This window comes from Podarcis tiliguerta (assembly GCF_965153285.1).
Source record: "Podarcis tiliguerta genome assembly, chromosome: 2".
NCBI classification, from domain to species: domain Eukaryota; kingdom Metazoa; phylum Chordata; class Lepidosauria; order Squamata; family Lacertidae; genus Podarcis; species Podarcis tiliguerta.
In genome coordinates this window covers 13,400,824-13,417,479 of record NC_139535.1, presented here as the reverse complement: position 1 = coordinate 13,417,479, position 16,656 = coordinate 13,400,824, and the positions used below count along the sequence as shown (strand labels likewise).

General features: G+C 46.8%; 1 protein-coding gene across 2 annotated transcripts; it reads left to right on the top strand.

Moving 5' to 3' along the window:
- The first annotated feature begins 797 nt into the window (after nucleotides 1-797).
- LOC310670450 (E3 ubiquitin-protein ligase TRIM7-like) lies at nucleotides 798-14,151 on the top strand. Of its 2 annotated transcripts, none has more exons than XM_083425838.1 (7): nucleotides 798-875; nucleotides 3,483-3,896; nucleotides 7,095-7,190; nucleotides 7,738-7,968; nucleotides 10,196-10,460; nucleotides 11,767-11,793; nucleotides 13,249-14,151. In XM_083425838.1, exons 1-7 carry the CDS (start codon nucleotides 813-815, stop codon nucleotides 13,794-13,796), a joined length of 1,644 nt encoding a protein of 547 aa, XP_083281964.1. In that variant the 5' UTR covers nucleotides 798-812; the 3' UTR covers nucleotides 13,797-14,151. The 2 variants fall into 2 exon arrangements, with proteins under 2 accessions (XP_083281964.1, XP_083281965.1); XM_083425839.1 differs by lacking the exon at nucleotides 798-875 and adding an exon at nucleotides 975-1,159.
- The last annotated feature ends 2,505 nt before the right edge of the window (nucleotides 14,152-16,656 follow it).

Here is a 16,656-nt window from a genome sequence, read left to right as displayed (position 1 = left end):
AGTGCTTCCCCCCACCGCCAGCCCCACAGGCTCGGGGGGCAGTGGGAAGGCGCGCGACACCTTCGCACTACTCCCCGACCTGGTTTTGAGGTTGGCAGTGAGGGAAAGCAGCCCCACAGGCTCGGTCGAAAAGCCCGCAGAAGCCACGCGCTCTTTAAAAGGTGTGCGGCTCCTGTGGGCTTTTGCAGGAGATGGGGGAATTCCCCCACCTCCCGCAAAAGCCGCGCGCTCTTTAAAGGATGCACGGCTTCTGCGGGCTTTTCTACAAGGTGGGGGAATTCCCCCACCTCCTAGAAAAGCCCGCAGGAGCCGCGCAGCCTTTAAAGAGCGCGCTGCTCTTGGGGGCTTTTCCCCAAGGAGGAAAAAGGGACTGACTGGCCGAGTCAGTCCCTTCTCCCTCCTGTGGGCTTTTGCGGGAGATGGGGGAATTCCGCCACCTCCCGTAATAGCAGGGAGAAGGTCTGGGAGAGGGATCATATTTTTTTCCCTTTACTTCCCCCTCTGAAAACTCAGTGCGCCCTATGGTCAGGTGTGCCCTATAGAGCGAAAAATACGGTACTTAATTCGTTCCGGAGGTCCGTTCCTAACCTGAAACCTCTGGCTAGGTTTCCCCAGCCACTCTGGGCGGCTTCCGACATATACAAAAAGCATAATAGAAACACAAAGCTCCAAAGAAAAGCAGGTGGTCTCCTCAGGGAAATATTGGAAGGGGAACTCACTTGCCCCAACAGCTATGGGTTCAGCCTGGGCAGCCAAAAGAACCCAGACCCCAATTTGTCTGTCAAACAGGTGTCTTTATTAAAAGCGTTGCAATGGTTGTCACTTCACCCCCACAGATACCCTTTAGGCAAAGAGGAACATGCCACTGCCTTGGGGTAAAAGACACCATAATATTGATGCCTCAAGCATTCATAAACAGCAGATGTTCTGTCTCGCTCCAGCAAAGTTGCATAGCAACAGCCTTCGGCCTTCACTCCTTATCTCCTCTTCCCTCCAACCTCCTCCTGCTTGCGTGCTACTTTGACCTTGTCTTTTGGAAACACAAGCTTCCCATGCTAAACCCTTCCCACACATATTTCGAATTTCATTCTATAGCTTCTATAATCACTCCAAAAGCCTGAGTGGACTTATTCAGGCACACCCCAAGCAATTTTGTGGGGTGAGAATGAGTTAATCAGCTTTTACCCACTGCTCGTACTAAAATGTCCCATCTAAAGTTTTTTTGACATTGGCCGAAAACATTTCTCCCCTGCGTTGACAAATGAGAATCCGAGAATTGTGAAGTTGGAAGGGACCCCAAGAGCCATCTAGCTGAACCCCCTTGGCCATGCAGGAATCTCAGCTAAATTAGCCGGCTTTAATTTCTGCATTTTCCCCCATTCATGTCGGTTTGGACACCTTAATATTGTTTCTTTGCAATCTGTATAATGCTTTATTTCATAAAATGTGTACAGTGGTACCTTGGTTCTCAAACTTAATCCATTCCAGAAGTCTGTTCCAAAACCAAAGTGTTCCAAAACCAAGACACGTTTTCCCATAGAAAGTAATGCAAAATGGATTAATCCATTCCAGACTTTTAAAAGCAACCCCTAAACACTCAGAACGGAGCACGTTTGGCTTCCGAAAATAGTTCGCAAACCGGAACACATACTTCCAGGTTTGCAGTGTTTGGGTTCCAAGTTGTTTGAGTACGAAGGCATTTTGAGAACCAAGGTACCACTGTATACCTCTTGATGGTAAAAAAAGAAAAAGTGGTTTTGTAAAAACAATAAAATGATGAGTAAAAACAGCTATTTAAAGCATTCAAAAAGTAATCAGAATATACAATAAGCTAATAATGGACGCAAACACATGTCAAATGTTGTACAGTGGTACATACGCTTCAGGTTACAGACGCTTCAGGTTACAGACTCCACTAACCCAGAAATAGTACCTCGGGTTAAGAACTTTGCTTCAGGATAAGAACGGAAACCACGCAGCGGCAGCGGAAGGCCCCATTAGCTAAAGTGGTTCTTCAGGTTAAGAACAGTTTCAGGTTAAGAACGGACCTCCGGAATGAATTACCGTATTATTCGCTCTATAGGACACACTTTTCCCCCTCCAAAAATTAAGGGGAAATGTTTGTGCGTCCTATGGAGCGAATGCAGGCTCCTTGGCTTCAGCGAAAGCAACACGAAGCCTCCAAAGTGCAGAGGGAACGCTCCCTCCGTGCTCCGGAGGCTATGCGTTGCTTTCGCTGAAGCCTGGAGAGCAAGACTCTCCTGGATTCAGCGAAAGGAAGCCCCAAAGGCTTCAGGGTTAGCTGCGCAAAGCCTCCACAGGGCAGTGGGGTGAAGGCACCCCGCTGCCCTGCAGAGGCTTGAAAGGCTGCCCCTGAAGCCAGAACAGAGGAACGGAGCGCTGTGCAGCGTCTCGCTGTTCTAGCTTGGGGATGCCAGGGCTTTATGGGGAAACCGCGGGCTTCCCCCTTCAGCCCTGACACTGATTTGATTCAAAATATTTTTTACTTGTTTTCCTCCTCTAAAAACTAGGTGCGCCCTTTGCTCGGATGCATCCTATAGAGCGAAAAATATGGTAAGTTCTTTACCCGAGGTACCACTATATTTTGTAAGTGTTATTGTCAGGTGGATGGTTGGACTGGAGATGGCAAGCTGTTCTATGGTGGCATACATTTTTGCAGCCCTTTTTTTCTATTAAAAAAAAAAAGTTTAAACCTACTCTCTTTTTCCTGCTCATATTGAAATACTGCCCCTCAAAGAGGCCAGACGTAGATTCACAAAATGTTTAGGCGTATGCATACCCCTGCGTCCCCCCAGAAAAAAAAGGGCTGCGTTTTTGAACGCATCTTTGGCAACAGTCCAATGTATGGAAGTGAGAGCTGGACCATCAAGAAGGCTGATCGCCGAAGAATTGACGCTTTTGAACTATGGTGCTGGAGGAGACTCTTGAGAGTCCCATGGACTGCAAGAAGATCAAAGCTATCCATTCTTAAGGAAATCAGCCCTGAGTGCTCACTGGAAGGACAGATCCTGAAGCTGAGGCTCCAATACTTTGGCCACCTCATGAGAAGAGAAGACTCCCTGGAAAAGACCCTGATGTTGGGAAAGATGGAGGGCACAAGGAGAAGGGGACGACAGAGGACGAGATGGTTGGACAGTGTTCTCGAAGCTACCAGCATGAGTCTGACCAAACTGTGGGAGGCAGTGGAAGACAGGGGTGCCTGGCGTGCTCTGGTCCATGGGGTCACGAAGAGTCGGACACGACTGAACGACTAAACAACAACATACCCCTGCGTCCCCCCAGAAAAAAAGCGCTGCATTTTTGAACGAATCTTTGGCAACAGTCCACGCCTACCTTTTAATATGAAGGGATGTGGCTTGGAACACTTAATCTGGAATGCTGGAGAGCCCGGCAGTTCCAGGAAACAGTCGGTGCCTTGAAACCAAAAGCAAAACATCCTCCCTTTCTCCCTTCTGCTTCAGAGCGGAGCAGACATGGCAAGCGTGCTCCTCGCCCGGCAGTTCCTAGACGAAACCTCCTGCCCCATCTGCCTGGACTATTTCACAGACCCGGTGATTCTGGACTGCGGGCACAGTTTCTGCAAAGCCTGCCTGGCCATGTGCTGGAAAGAAACCCAAAGACCGGCATCTTGCCCCCATTGCAGGCAGGTAGCCCAGAGAACCAGCTTCAGGCCGAACCGGCAGCTGGCCAACGTGGTGGAAATAGCCAAGCAGTTCGCCTCTCAGGCGGAGCCAACCGATTGCGAGAGACATGGGGAGCCCTTGGAGTTTTTCTGCAGGGTTTGTGTAGCCCACATCTGCAAAGTCTGCAAGAGGTCGCAAGAGCACAGCCAACACGCCTTGTTTAATCTGGACCAGGTTTCACAGCGGATGAAGGTAGGAAATCTCCTTCAAGCATCAGTTCTCAGAACTGTGTCTTAGGTTGCATGAGCACTCTACCTGGAAAGCCCATTTTCCCCTTCAAACAGTGGCGTAGCGTGGGGGGTGCAGGGGGGGCCGGCCGCACCGGGCGCAACATCTGGGGGTTAGGGTGCGCAAATCCACAGGTTAGGGGGCGCAAATCCACGGGTTAGGGGGCGCAAATTACTTGCCTTGCCCCGGGTGCTGACAACCCACGCTACGCCACTGCCTTCAAAGAATTCTGGGCGTTGTATTTGGTTCCTGAGAGTTGTAACCCTGGGTGGAGTGAACTATAGCGGCCCAAATTCTTTGAGGAGGGAGATGTGCTTCAGAGGTCTAGCTTTAATCCTCACCGTGCTATGATGTATAGATGGTACCTAACGCCAAGCAAATAAGCCAAAATATACCGCATTTTTCGCTCTATAAGACGCACCAGACCACAAGACGCGCCTAGTTTTTGGAGGAGGAAAACAGTAAAAAAAATATTCTGAATCTCAGAAGCCAGAACAGCAAGAGGGATCGCTGCGCAAGATGCACACACATTTCCCCTTAATTTTTGGGAGGGAAAAAGTGAGTCTTATAGAGCAAAAAATACGGTATATAAATCAACGTCAGATCTTTGTTGGAAATGTAAAGAAGTAGAAGCATTGTATAAATAAAAGTTTGTAGGGAGGTAAAAGGAAATTATATAAGAAATATGTAACCGGGCGGTATAAAGTAATGGATAGATAAAGTACAGTGAGATTAATTGGAAGTCAGTTTTAAATTTCTTCTCTATAAGTTTTATAATTGTGTTCAATACCAGGAGCATATACGATGAGAATTATATTAAACTTATTATATCTTATAGTGTGGTGGTTTGTTTGATCCTTTTGTTATTTGTTTGATTCATTGTATGTTTGTTTACCTGTATATACAGCTGTTTTTTCATTAATGTATTTATTTTAAATTAATAAAGATACATTTTTTAAAAAAGAAGAAGAAGTAGAAGGCTCCTTTTACCACATGTGGCGGATGTGCAAAGTAGCTAAGGACTTTTGGGAGATTGATTTATAATGAGTTGGAAAAGATATTTAAGGTAGCTTTCCCAACAAGGCCGGAAGTGTTGTTGTTTGTTTCCTAAGGTTAACTGGAGCAGCCTTTTCCATTTGCAGCTTCTGCTTAAAAGGGGGTAGCTGAGTCACCTCCAAAGTGCATATCTGTCCTTTAGCATGAGAAAAGTTGAGCTACAACACACTTCACCCCTGAGAATAAGGCCGGGGCAAAAGGTTATCGCAGTGATGGAGAAACTTGGCCCTCCAGCTGTTTTGGGACTACAACTCCCAACATCCCTAGCTAACAGGACCAGCGGTCAGGGATGATGGGAACTGTAGTCCCCAAACAGCTGGAGGGCCGAGTTTGGCCATCACTGGTTAGCGGTTTCCAAAGATGGATTTGTTATCAGTAGGAAGTGGTATAGTTGATTTTGTGGCTTAATTCTATGTTTTTATATTGTGGCTTAATTCTATGTTTTTATATTGTAAAGTGCCCTGTGATCTTTAAAACTTCAGGCAGAGTGTAGCTTTTAAATTTAATAGCTGTAAGAATTAATTGCCAGAGGATTATGTAGAGCGGAGCCTACTAATAGATCTTTGGTGATGGAAGGAATCGGGAGGAAGGATTCCACTTATAAATGGAATTAATAAATAAGATATTGGCAAGGATTTCTGACTCTTAATTGTTTCACAGTGGCGCCACCTGCACATTTGGAGCACTATGCGTTTAATACCATTTCAGCCGTCATGGCTTCCCCCCAAGAATTCTGGGAGCTGGTGTTTGCAAAAAGTGCTGAGTGTTGTTAGGAGACTCGCTCTTCTCCTCACAGCTACAGTTCTCAAAATTGCCAGGGAAGAGGGATTGGTTGTTAAACTAGGGTTCTCATATTTCAAAAAAGGGAAAATCTGGACACAAAGGTGTTGAGGTGTGGGTTTTTTTGGCAAAATCTCCAAAAATATTTTAAAGGAATTTTCCCCCCAGGCATTTTAGACGTCTGGAATTGTACTGTAGCCTTATGAGGCTTTGCCCTCGGGTGGGAAAAATATTGCACCTGGGAAAGGGAAGTGGGAGTCAACAGACACTCAAGGAATAGTTTCGGAGAAAAAGGTTTTATTTCTACCATCCATGAACTGGTAGAAGGAGCAAGTGTGATAGTCCACAAAAGCATGCACGAGTTCACAATCATGTGCACAAACATATATACCCATTCCAGATCCCTCCTCCTTTCTCCTCCCTCAGGAGTACTGCCCCATGATGTGTTCCCCTGAGCATGTACAGAAAGCTGTCTTGGGACTATTGTGGACTCTTGGCAGGAAAGGGGGTGAGGGGGTTTCAGTGTGTTCCAGTTGTTTCATTCTTGTGCTTTGGCATGCTTCCTGGACTGAAAGCAAGTTGCAATGTGGTTCTTTTGCAAGGCCAGAAGGCATGAGAAAGGCCTGAGAAACAATGGACTGTTCTCTACCTTTGTTACAGCAGAGCGGAATGTTTCTGATGCTTAGCTGCTGAGAAAATGATTTTGAGAAGCTTTGAGCCTGCTTTGATGGGGGGTGACTTCGGGCCTAGGTGAGGTCACCTGTTCTCACCTTCCTTCAGTACCTCTGAGAGGCGAATGAGGGGGTCTCCAAACAGCTCTCAGCACCCTAAGCAAACTACAGCTCCAATAATTTTTTGGGGGGGCGGGAAGCCATGACTGTTTAAAATGGTATGGCAGTACTTTAAATGGGGATAATGACAACAGCAAAAATACCCTTTCTTTCTCTCTCTCCACACACCCATCAAACTTCTGAAATGAGGATGCTTGTGGGGCAAAACTGGGTTCTTGAAAAGTGTGGTAAAAAAAAAAAGACTAATAGCATGTACACATACCCCACAAAAGAATAAAAATGAATGGTCAATAAAGACTGGACATAAGGCACTTCCAAATGACTTGTTTATTGAGCATTAATTCTGATTTGTTTGTTCCGGTTTATTTCTGGGGAGGTTCGATGACTTTTATCCCATGCTTTCCAGTGCATTTCCTTGTCACTCTCCTTGTTGCAAAAATAAAAATAAATCCAATATTTTGTGGGGGGAATTGTGTCTGGGCATCAAACTGGCTGATTTCTCACAGGTCAAAAAGCCTCATTTTGTTTTCCACAGCCAGGAATCCAGAATTGGGTGCAGTTTCTGGTGCAAGAGAGACAAGTGGTTAGGGAATGGAAACTGGCTGAAGAAGAGAGGATCAAGGCCTTTCCGGTAGGTCTTTGCTGTTATAGTTCCCACATTGGGGATGAGTCCTGACTGGCCAACAGTTCTGTCATCCTGGATATGTATGCCAGCAGATGTATCAGGCTGTGTTCACGTTTGTTTGTTTTTAATGATTTTCATTAAGTTTCTAGGGACATGGGTGGTGCTGTGGGTTAAACCATAGAGCCTAGGACTTGCCGATCAGATGGTCGGCGGTTCGAATCCCTGCGACGGGGTGAGCTCCCGTTGCCTGGTCCCTGCTCCTGCCAACCTAGCAGTTCGAAAGCACATCAAGTAGATAAATAGGTTTCAGTTTCAGGTTAAGAACGGACCTCCAGAACGAATTAAGTACTTAACCCGAGGTACCACTGTACCACAAACAAACAAAAGGTTCATTCTTCAGAATCCTGTGGAAATTTACTGCACTGTGGCATGTTAAAGAAGCATTATGTGTAGAATTCTTTTGCAGTATCCGTCGCAGGCCTGTAGCTATGCTCCCTTGAACAGCACTCAGCTTCCACCTCTACTCCCTCCCCAATTTCTATTTCCCCTTCAGGCGGAGCTAGAGGAGGAGAAGAACAAGATCACAGACGCTTTTGAGCAAATGCATAACTTTCTGCATGAGCTGCAGCGCTTTTGGCTGACCGAGCTGGAGGATCTGGAGAAAGAGATGAAGACAAAAAAGGAAAGTAATATCGTCAAGCTCTCACAGGATATCGCCTTTCTCAGTAGCCACATCGCAGACGTGGAGAAGAAGCGCCAACTGCCGCCTATTGAGTTCGTGTGGGTGAGACAGTGAAATATACTCAGAGTCGCAAAGTGATTTCATGCTCTTTATTCAGCTCATAGTGGTGAGGAGGAATGAATGAAAGTCCCCTCAAAGTATCTGCCTTATATACATTATTTACACAATGGGCTGCACATGATTGGCTAATTCCGGAATTCTACTGTAAGCCAATCAGGTTGTGGATTCACTTCTATCTGGAGCATGATTGGGTGGTTCCTGCCAACCAATCATACTGCTGCATTGTTCTAGGACCAATCAGACTGCTGCATTCTGAATCCTATTGTTCTAGGACCAATCAGACTGCTGCCTTTTGGATCCTATTGTTCTAGGACCAATCAGACTGCTGCAGTTTGGATCCTATTCAACTCAGTACATAACAGACAGTGAAACACAAAGGCAGCTCCCTGATCCCAGGAGTACGGGTCCCTGGTGAAATATACTCAGAGTCGAGAGTGGATTTCATGCTCTTTATTCAGCTCATAGTTGTGAGGAGGAATGAAAGTTTCCCCAAACTATCTGCTTTATATGCATTATTTACACAATGGGCTGCACATGATTGGCTAATTCTGGAATTCTCCTGAATTCACTTCCATCTGGAGCTGGATTGGGTGACTCCTGCGGACCAATCATACTGCTACATTGTTCTAGGACCAATCAGACTGCTGCGTTCTGAATCCTATTGTTCTAGGACCAATCAGACTGCTGCATTCTGAATCCTATTGTTCTAGGACCAGTCAGACTGCTGCATTCTGGATCCTATTCAACTCAGTACATAACACCTGGGGAGGACACTTGGGCTCTGTACAAACTTATTATCCATTTGTAGCACAAAGGAGTAGCTTTTTCTCAGTGTGGAACCATGCATGCTCATCCTCAACATGCTGGTTTCAGTCCAGGTTGCTTCTAGAACCTTCCATCCCCAAAAGTGGGTGTGGTTACTTGATACACATTTGAAGATGCTCTTCGGGATTAGATTTCTCCTGACTTTTCCTCCCTGCCCCATATCCTAGGTGAACGAGGTGAATGAAAAAGGAATTGGGGGTTGAAATCTTGGCGTACACCCAGCCACAGTGACATTGGGCAGGTCCCAGCCCCCATTGCTGGGGCTGCCTCCGTCCATTTTCAAATGGAGGGGGGCGGTAACGCAGAATTTATCTGTGTTAAGCTTTTATTTTGAGAACGGAACTGATGTGTGAAAAAGCGCTTTCCCAGGGCAGCAAATGTGTAACAGGTCCAGGTTGTGTATGGACTACTTGATAGAAGAAAATACAGTCTCTGTGTCCATTGAATGTATAATGTTTCCGTGCGCCCTGGCTTCCGTTACGGTGTCCCGTTGCGCCAGAAGTGGTTTAGTCATGCTGGCCACATGACCCAGAAAGCTGTCTGATGACAAACACCGGCTCCTTCAGCCTCAAAGCGAAGATGAGCACCGCAACCCCATAGTCTACTTTGACTGGACTTAACCGTCCTGGGGTCCTTTATGGTTGCTTAGTTGTTTAGTCGTGTACGACTCTTCGTGACCCCATGAACCAGAGCACGCCAGGCACTCCTGTCTTCCATTGCCTCCCGCAGTTTGGTCAAACTCATGTTGGTAGCTTCGAGAACACTGCCCAACCATCTAGTCCTCTGTCGTCCCCTTCTTCTTGTGCCCTCCATCTTTCCCAACATCAGGGTCTTTTCCAGGGAGTCTTCTCTTCTCATGAGGTGGCCAAAGTATTGGAGCCTCAGCTTCAGGATCTGTCCTTCCAGTGAGCACTCAGGGCTGATTTCCTTCAGAATGGAGAGGTTTGATCTTCTTGCAGTCCATGGGACTCTCAAGGGTCTCCTCCAGCACCATAATTCAAAAGCATCAAGGTAAAGGGGTCCTTTACCTTTTTATAATATTGTGTGCATGGAGCCTTCCAAGAAAAGTAATATCCAATACAGTCATACCTTGAGTTGAATGTGCTTTGGGTCGAGCGCGTTCAAGTTTCACTCTGCGGCAACCCAGAAGTAACAGAGCGTGTTACTTCCGGGTTTCGCCGCTCGTGCATGCGCAGACGCTCAAAATGACGTCACGCACATGCGCACGCCCAGACGCGCCGTTGCATCTTACGTTCCGTTTGGGATGCGAATGGGGCTCCGGAACGGATCCCGTTCGCATCCCGAGGTACCACTGTAGAGCAAAATGCCCTGTTTGTGTTCTGCCTGTGCAGCTGAGACCCATTTCTCTCATTCTCTCTTTCAGGGCCTTGGGACTGCGGTGATCAGGTGCGTGGCTCTTTCTCAGTCTCGTTCCTATCCTTTTCCAGTGGCCGGTCGCCCACATTGGGTGCTGTTGTTGCTGCTGCTGCTGTTTAAACCATCTCTTAGGCTGACCCACCTTCCTTACAGGTTTGTGCAGTGGAAAAGAAAGCGGACAGTGCTGGGAATCTCTACAGGCATGGAAGAGAGACTCATAAGTTACACTCAGAAAAATTCGTTTCTAAAGGATACCCTGGAGAAATGCAAAGGTATTCTTTGGGGTCGGGGGGTCAGTTCATGGAATGAGGAAGGACGCTGTTTGTCAGGCAGTTCCGCATCTCTGTTGGTTGCTGCGAAAGTCAGAATTTTGCTAAAGAGGAGCTGACTCTTACCTGGAATGATCCAGCAGGTCTCAAATCACATTTTCCGCATTCCATCTGCTTCCTAGAATTCCTTTGATGCTGTGGCCTCCTTGGCCGTGCACACACTTAGCCATTTGTAGCACACAAATGCAGTTGATCTCAGTCTGGAATTTTTTCCTGCTCGTCCTCAACATGCTGTTTTCAACCTAGGTGGATTCTAGATCCTGCCATCCCTAATGGGGCGTGTGGTTGCCCTCTAGGTGTTTGAAAACCCTTCCCTTGAATAAGTTATCCATGCCTTTCCCTCCCTGAACATGCCCCAGGTGAGCGAAGAAGCAAGGAAGTGGTTTTGTGATCTTGGTATATACATGGCAAGTTCACGCAGAATACATCTGCGATTATATTTTTTTCTCCACATACCAGGGATACTCTGAAAAGGAGGGGGTGTGAGAAAACCTGGGATTGGGGAAGGCGAAAGTGTGGGGAGGTGCTGATTTAGAGGAGACCCATCATATGGATTGACGGAACCTTACGGCCCACATTAAACAACAGTATGGACGAGCCCTTAGCGGAGAAGAGGATGGAGAGAAAACTAGAAATAGTTTTCTTTGCTTGCCATTGACTCTGGCGCCATCTAAAGTTTGCCTTTATGCCTGCCTACCCCCACCCCCCCATTCCCAATGGCAGCCATCCACTGCTATCTATGAGCAGACGGGTGCCAATTTATTCATAGTTGTTTTTCTTTTTAGGCGATGCCTATCCTTGTTTTTCGTCCGTGAGTAATTGGCCACCTGACCCATCTTCCGTCCCCCCAATTATATCCACGATAGGCCTCATTAACCAAGAATTTAGTATGAGGGTGGGGCTTGGGGGGCAGGGTCGGTTAACAAATCACCATATTTTTCGCTCTATAAGACACACCAGACCATAAGACACACCTAGTTTTTGGAGGAGGAAAACAAGAAAAAAATATTCTGAATCTCAGAAGCCAGAGCAGCAAGAGGGACCGCTGCACAGTGAAAGCAGCGATCCCTCTTGCTGTTCTGGCTTCTGGGATAGCTGCGCAGCCTGCATTCACTCCATAAGACGCACACACATTTCCCCTTACTTTTTAGGCGGGAAAAAGTGAGTCTTATAGAGCAAAAAATATGGTCTATACTTGATGGACTTTTGACCACGTTTTTAATTAGTCCCTCTTTCTTCTGTGTAACAGGGCTGCTGATGCAGGCGCCGAACAAAGGTAAACTATCTGTAAGGGATGGAAGAAGAGAAAATGTTCACCAGTGCCAATCCCTCGATCAAGTATTTCAACTGGTTGCCTTCATTTTTCTTTTATTTAGTTTGTTAAATTTATATACCCAATCTTCATCAGAAGATCTCAGGGCCTTATGCGGGTAGCTTGTTGCAACCCTCTTCTGGAAAAGTCAATTTATTTCTTTTCATATGAACAGAAATTGGGCTCATCAGTGAGAGGACAACTAAGATACTGGATGGCAGGAATTCCACATGTGGTATAGTCAGTGCCTGCTTAATCCAGAATGGGGCAGCTAGACTGGTGACTAGGAGCAGCTGCCAAGACCATATAACACCGGTCCTGAAAGACCTACTTTGGCTCCCAGTACTTTTCTGAGCACAATTCAAAGTGTTGGCCTTTAAAGCCCTAAACGGCCTCAGCCCAGTATACCTGAAGGAGCGTCTCCACCCCCATCGTCCAGCCTGGACACAGAGGTCCAGCTCCGAGGGCCTTCTGGCGGTTCCTTAACTGAGAGAAGTGAGGTTACAGGGGACCAGGCAGAGGGCCTTCTCGGTGGTGGCGCCCACCCTGCGGAACGCCCTCCCTTCAGATGTCAAGGAAATAAACAACTACCAGACTTTTAGAAGACATCTGAAGGCAGCCCTGTTTAGGGAAGTTTTTAATGTTTGATGTTTTGTTGTGCTTTTAGCATTCTGTTGGGAGCCGCCCAGAGTGGCTGCGGAAAGCCAGCTGGATGGGCAGGGTATTAATAATAATAATAATAATAATAATAATAATAATAATAATAATAATAATTAATAATAATTTAGGAATGTGGGACTTCCAAAATACAGCGGTGCCCCGCAAGACGAATGCCTCGCAAGACGGAAAACCCGCTAGACGAAAGGGTTTTCCGTTTTGGAGCTGCTTCGCAAAACGAATTTCCTATGGGCTTGCTTTGCAAGACGAAAATGTCTTGCAAGTTCCTGCGATTTTTTTTCGCTCCCCACCCCCTTTTTCTAAGGCACTAAGCTGCTAATAGCCTTTTAGCAGCTAATCCGCTAATCCCTTAAGCCTTTAATAGCCGCTAATAGCTGCTAAACCGCTAATAGCGCTAATGCACTAATCCGCTAATAGGGTTGCTTCGCAAGACAAAAAAACCGCTAGACGAAGAGACTCGCGGAACGGATTCTTTTCGTCTTACGAGGCACCACTGTATCCATATTTGTGTGGGGGTCCACAGTGCCTCTCTGTCCTCAACCTGCCTGTAATTGAAGGAGTGGTCCTTTCCACTCTTTGCTGGGCCCCAGAAACAAGCCAGGAGTGTTTTCAAGCCTCTCTCCAGTAGGTGAGACTGAGCCTTCACCGGAGCTCATCAGCCATCCAGCCTCCTTTGTCATATTCTCTTCTTCTTCTTCTTCTTCTTCTTCTTCTTCTTCTTCTTCTTCTTCTTCTTTGCAGTGAGCATCACTCTGGATCCAGGAACCGCCCACCCCTTTCTTGTTGTAACCGAGGACCTGAAGAGTTTGAGAAGAAGAAGGGAAATGGAGGACGTTCAAGACAACCCTGGGAGATTCGACAGCATGCTCTACGCGTTGGGCCATGCAAAATTCACCTCAGGAAGATATTGGTGGGAGGTGGTGGTGGAAGAGGAGAAGGAGGAAAGGGAACGGGCCAACTGGGCCGTAGGGGTTGCAAAAGAGTCTGTCAGGCGCAAAGGCTTTGTCCGCATGAGTCCTTCCGAGGGGATCTGGGCCATTGGGAAGGGAAAGGATGAGTCAGCCTCATCTGGTCCCTTCTGGGCTTCAACCCTCCCTGAGCGGACCCCTTTGAGCTTGAGCTATGAGCCCAGGAAGATCCGGGTGTCCCTAGACTATGATCAGGGCTGTGTGGAATTCTACAATGCCCACACCGATGACTTGATTTTCAAATTCCAACAAGCCTCATTCTCTGAGGAAAAGGTCCAGCCCTTTTTCCATGTTTGGTGGGGAGCTGGTCTGAAGTGTTGAGTCCTGAGGACGATCCTCACCGCTCCCTGCTCTACCACCCCCACCCTGAGAGGAGGTGACAGCCTAGCATTTTCTCTGCAGTGTTATGAGTTTGTGGGTGCTAGACACCCTAAATTTCTGGATCCAGTAAATGTTAGAATTTAATCTGTGTGTGGTGTGTTAGAACTGGGTGCCAGACAGTAGGTTTAGCAAGCATTAAAATATAAACCAGGCCAGCTCTCCCATGTCAGGAAGTGCCTGGGAGACGAACCATAGCTCCCACAACATTATTTTTCCACTTTATTTTGCACAACTTTATTTTGTGCAACTGAAAAACTTTAAAATGTTAATAATAATAAAAACTACATGGTGTAAGAATTTTTGGGAGATGGTGGAATGATCTATCTGGCTTTAGTGGAAATAAGATAAAGATTTGAGATATTAGGATTTAAGGGTATAAGATCTAAGGTTTTTTCTTTTCTTTCTTTTTTCATTTAGTGAATTGGAGTATGGACAATTTTTTTAGATGCTTACTTGATGGGAGAATAAGATTTAAAGGGATTAAGATAAATAAGTGAGTAAGCAGTGAAAGATGGAAAGAATTTGCTGATCCGATTAATAACTGGAATACAAGAAGGGAGGTGGGAGGAGGCCGAAGAAACAGGTTATTGAAAGATGGAATTTGAAAAATGGGGTTTTTTTCTTTTTGAATGTTGTTGGGTTTTTTTGTTTTCTTTTTGTGTTGGTGGGGTGGAGGGAGGGTGTTTCTTTTATCTATTTTTGGGTTTTTGCTCCCCCCCCCCTTTCCTCCTTTTATTTTGTTGTATTTGGTCTTTGTATTTTTGTAACTTTGTCTTTGTATCTGTGGAAAACTTAATAAATATTTATTTTATTTTTTTAAACTACATGGTGGAAGGAAGAAAAGAAGGAAGGAATGGGCCATTAAGAAAAGTCAAGGGGAATGGGATTCTGGACCAGATAGCTGTTGGGTGGGGCCCCTCCTGCAGTTCTGAGTTGGTTCAGAAAACAAAGCAGAGTTTGAAAGGAGAGTCTTTAGACCTAGGGGGAAGAGGTTGCAGTCTGGTAAAGGCGGCAAGCTGGGGAGAGGGTCAGAGCACAACGGTTGATGTTATTTTCAATGGAAGAGTTTGTTTTTTGATAAATAAAAAAATGAAAAAAACCTACAAACTTTTGCAATCCTGTTTCATGTTCTTCACACACACATTCCTATGAGGTCAATAAAGGTAAAGGGACCCCTGACCATTAGGTCCAGTCGTGGCCGACTCTGGAATTGCGGCTTCTGGCAAATCAGAGCAGCGCACGGAAACACCATTTACCTTCCCGCTGGAGAGGTACCTAGTTATCTACTTGCACTTTGACGGGCTTTTGAACTGCTAGGTTGGCAGGAGCAGGGACCGAGCAACGGGAGCTCACCCCGTCGCGGGGATTTGCACCGCCGACCTTCTGATCGGCAAGTCCTAGGCTCTGTGGTTTAACCCACAGCGTTGCTTTCGCTGAAGCCGCCTGAAGCCCCCGGAGCGCAGGGAACTCCCGCTGCGCTCCGAGGGCTTCAGGCAGCTATCCACAAGCCTTCGGAGCGCAGCAGGCGTTCCCACCGTGCTCCGAAGGCTTGCGGATGACCGCCTGAAGCCTGGAGAGCGAGAGGGGTCAGTGCACACCGATCCCTCTTGCTCTCCAGGCTTCGCTTCATTGGAGAGACGCTGCACAGTTTTCCCTCTCTGCGCAGCGCCCCTTCAGCGAAGCGGGAGGAGAAATGGAAGGGGCTCCGTTTCTCCTGCCGCTTCGCTGCATGGGCGCTGCGCAGAGAGGGGGAGAATCTCCCCCCCCCCTGTTCTCCCCCTCCTATGGTCCGGTGCGTCCTATAGAGCGAAAAATATGGTATATCCTGCCTTTCCTGCAAAAGGAGCCCTGGCAGCGTTCTTTGGAGAGGCCTGGGACCCCTTCCTGACCTCTTTAACTAGAACTTTCTTAGGTCCAGCTTGGGAGTCTCCATGGCCCCACCAAGAATCCTGGGAACTATAGTTTTCCCCTGGAAAAGAGTGCCATTTGTGGCATCCTCAACAAACTAGAGTTCCCAGGATTCTTGGGGGGGACGGACATGTGCATTGAATACACTTTAATTGTATAGCACGGATCCACCCTAAAAGCTTTTATCCATGCTAATCAATAAAATTGTAAATAGAACTAGCGTGGCTTTCTGACCAGAGATGTTATATTGTAGGAACCATTAATGCCTTCATGTTCTGGTTGCCACAAAATCCCTTTGCGGCCATCGCTCATCCACTAGCCTAGGGGCTGAGGTCCTTTCACACACACACCCCAATAAAATATTTGAGGGGGCTGCCCCCCCCCAGTTGATGGGCATTGCCATTCAAATGGTGTTCGTGCACCCCGTCATGTGATCAATCATGTGAGGCGACGCTTACCTGGGCTCCCCATTCAACTTGGCACCCCTGTCGCCAAGGGCATAAATGTGCTTCCTCACACCACTGAGGCTGGGTTAGGTGAAAGATGCGCACCTGTTCTGTTGACCTGTATCCGAGATAGATAAGGTACCTCCAGAATGGGATTCAGTCATGTACTGTCAAATTCAGATTGCACCATTGAAGTTGATTTGGCGCTGTTGTGGATTAAACCTGCTCCCCCTCCAAAAGCACTGGGGAAAAGCTGGGGAAAGGTTTGGGGGAAAGTACTGGGAGGTGTCAGATAACACTTGCTTTGTTCAGGGAAGTTTTTAATATGTGACATTTTAGTGTATTTTTCATCTTTGTTGGAAGCCGCCCAGAGTGGCTGGGGAAACCCAGCCAGATGGGCGGGGTACAAATAATAAATTATTATTATTATTATATTATTATTGCTT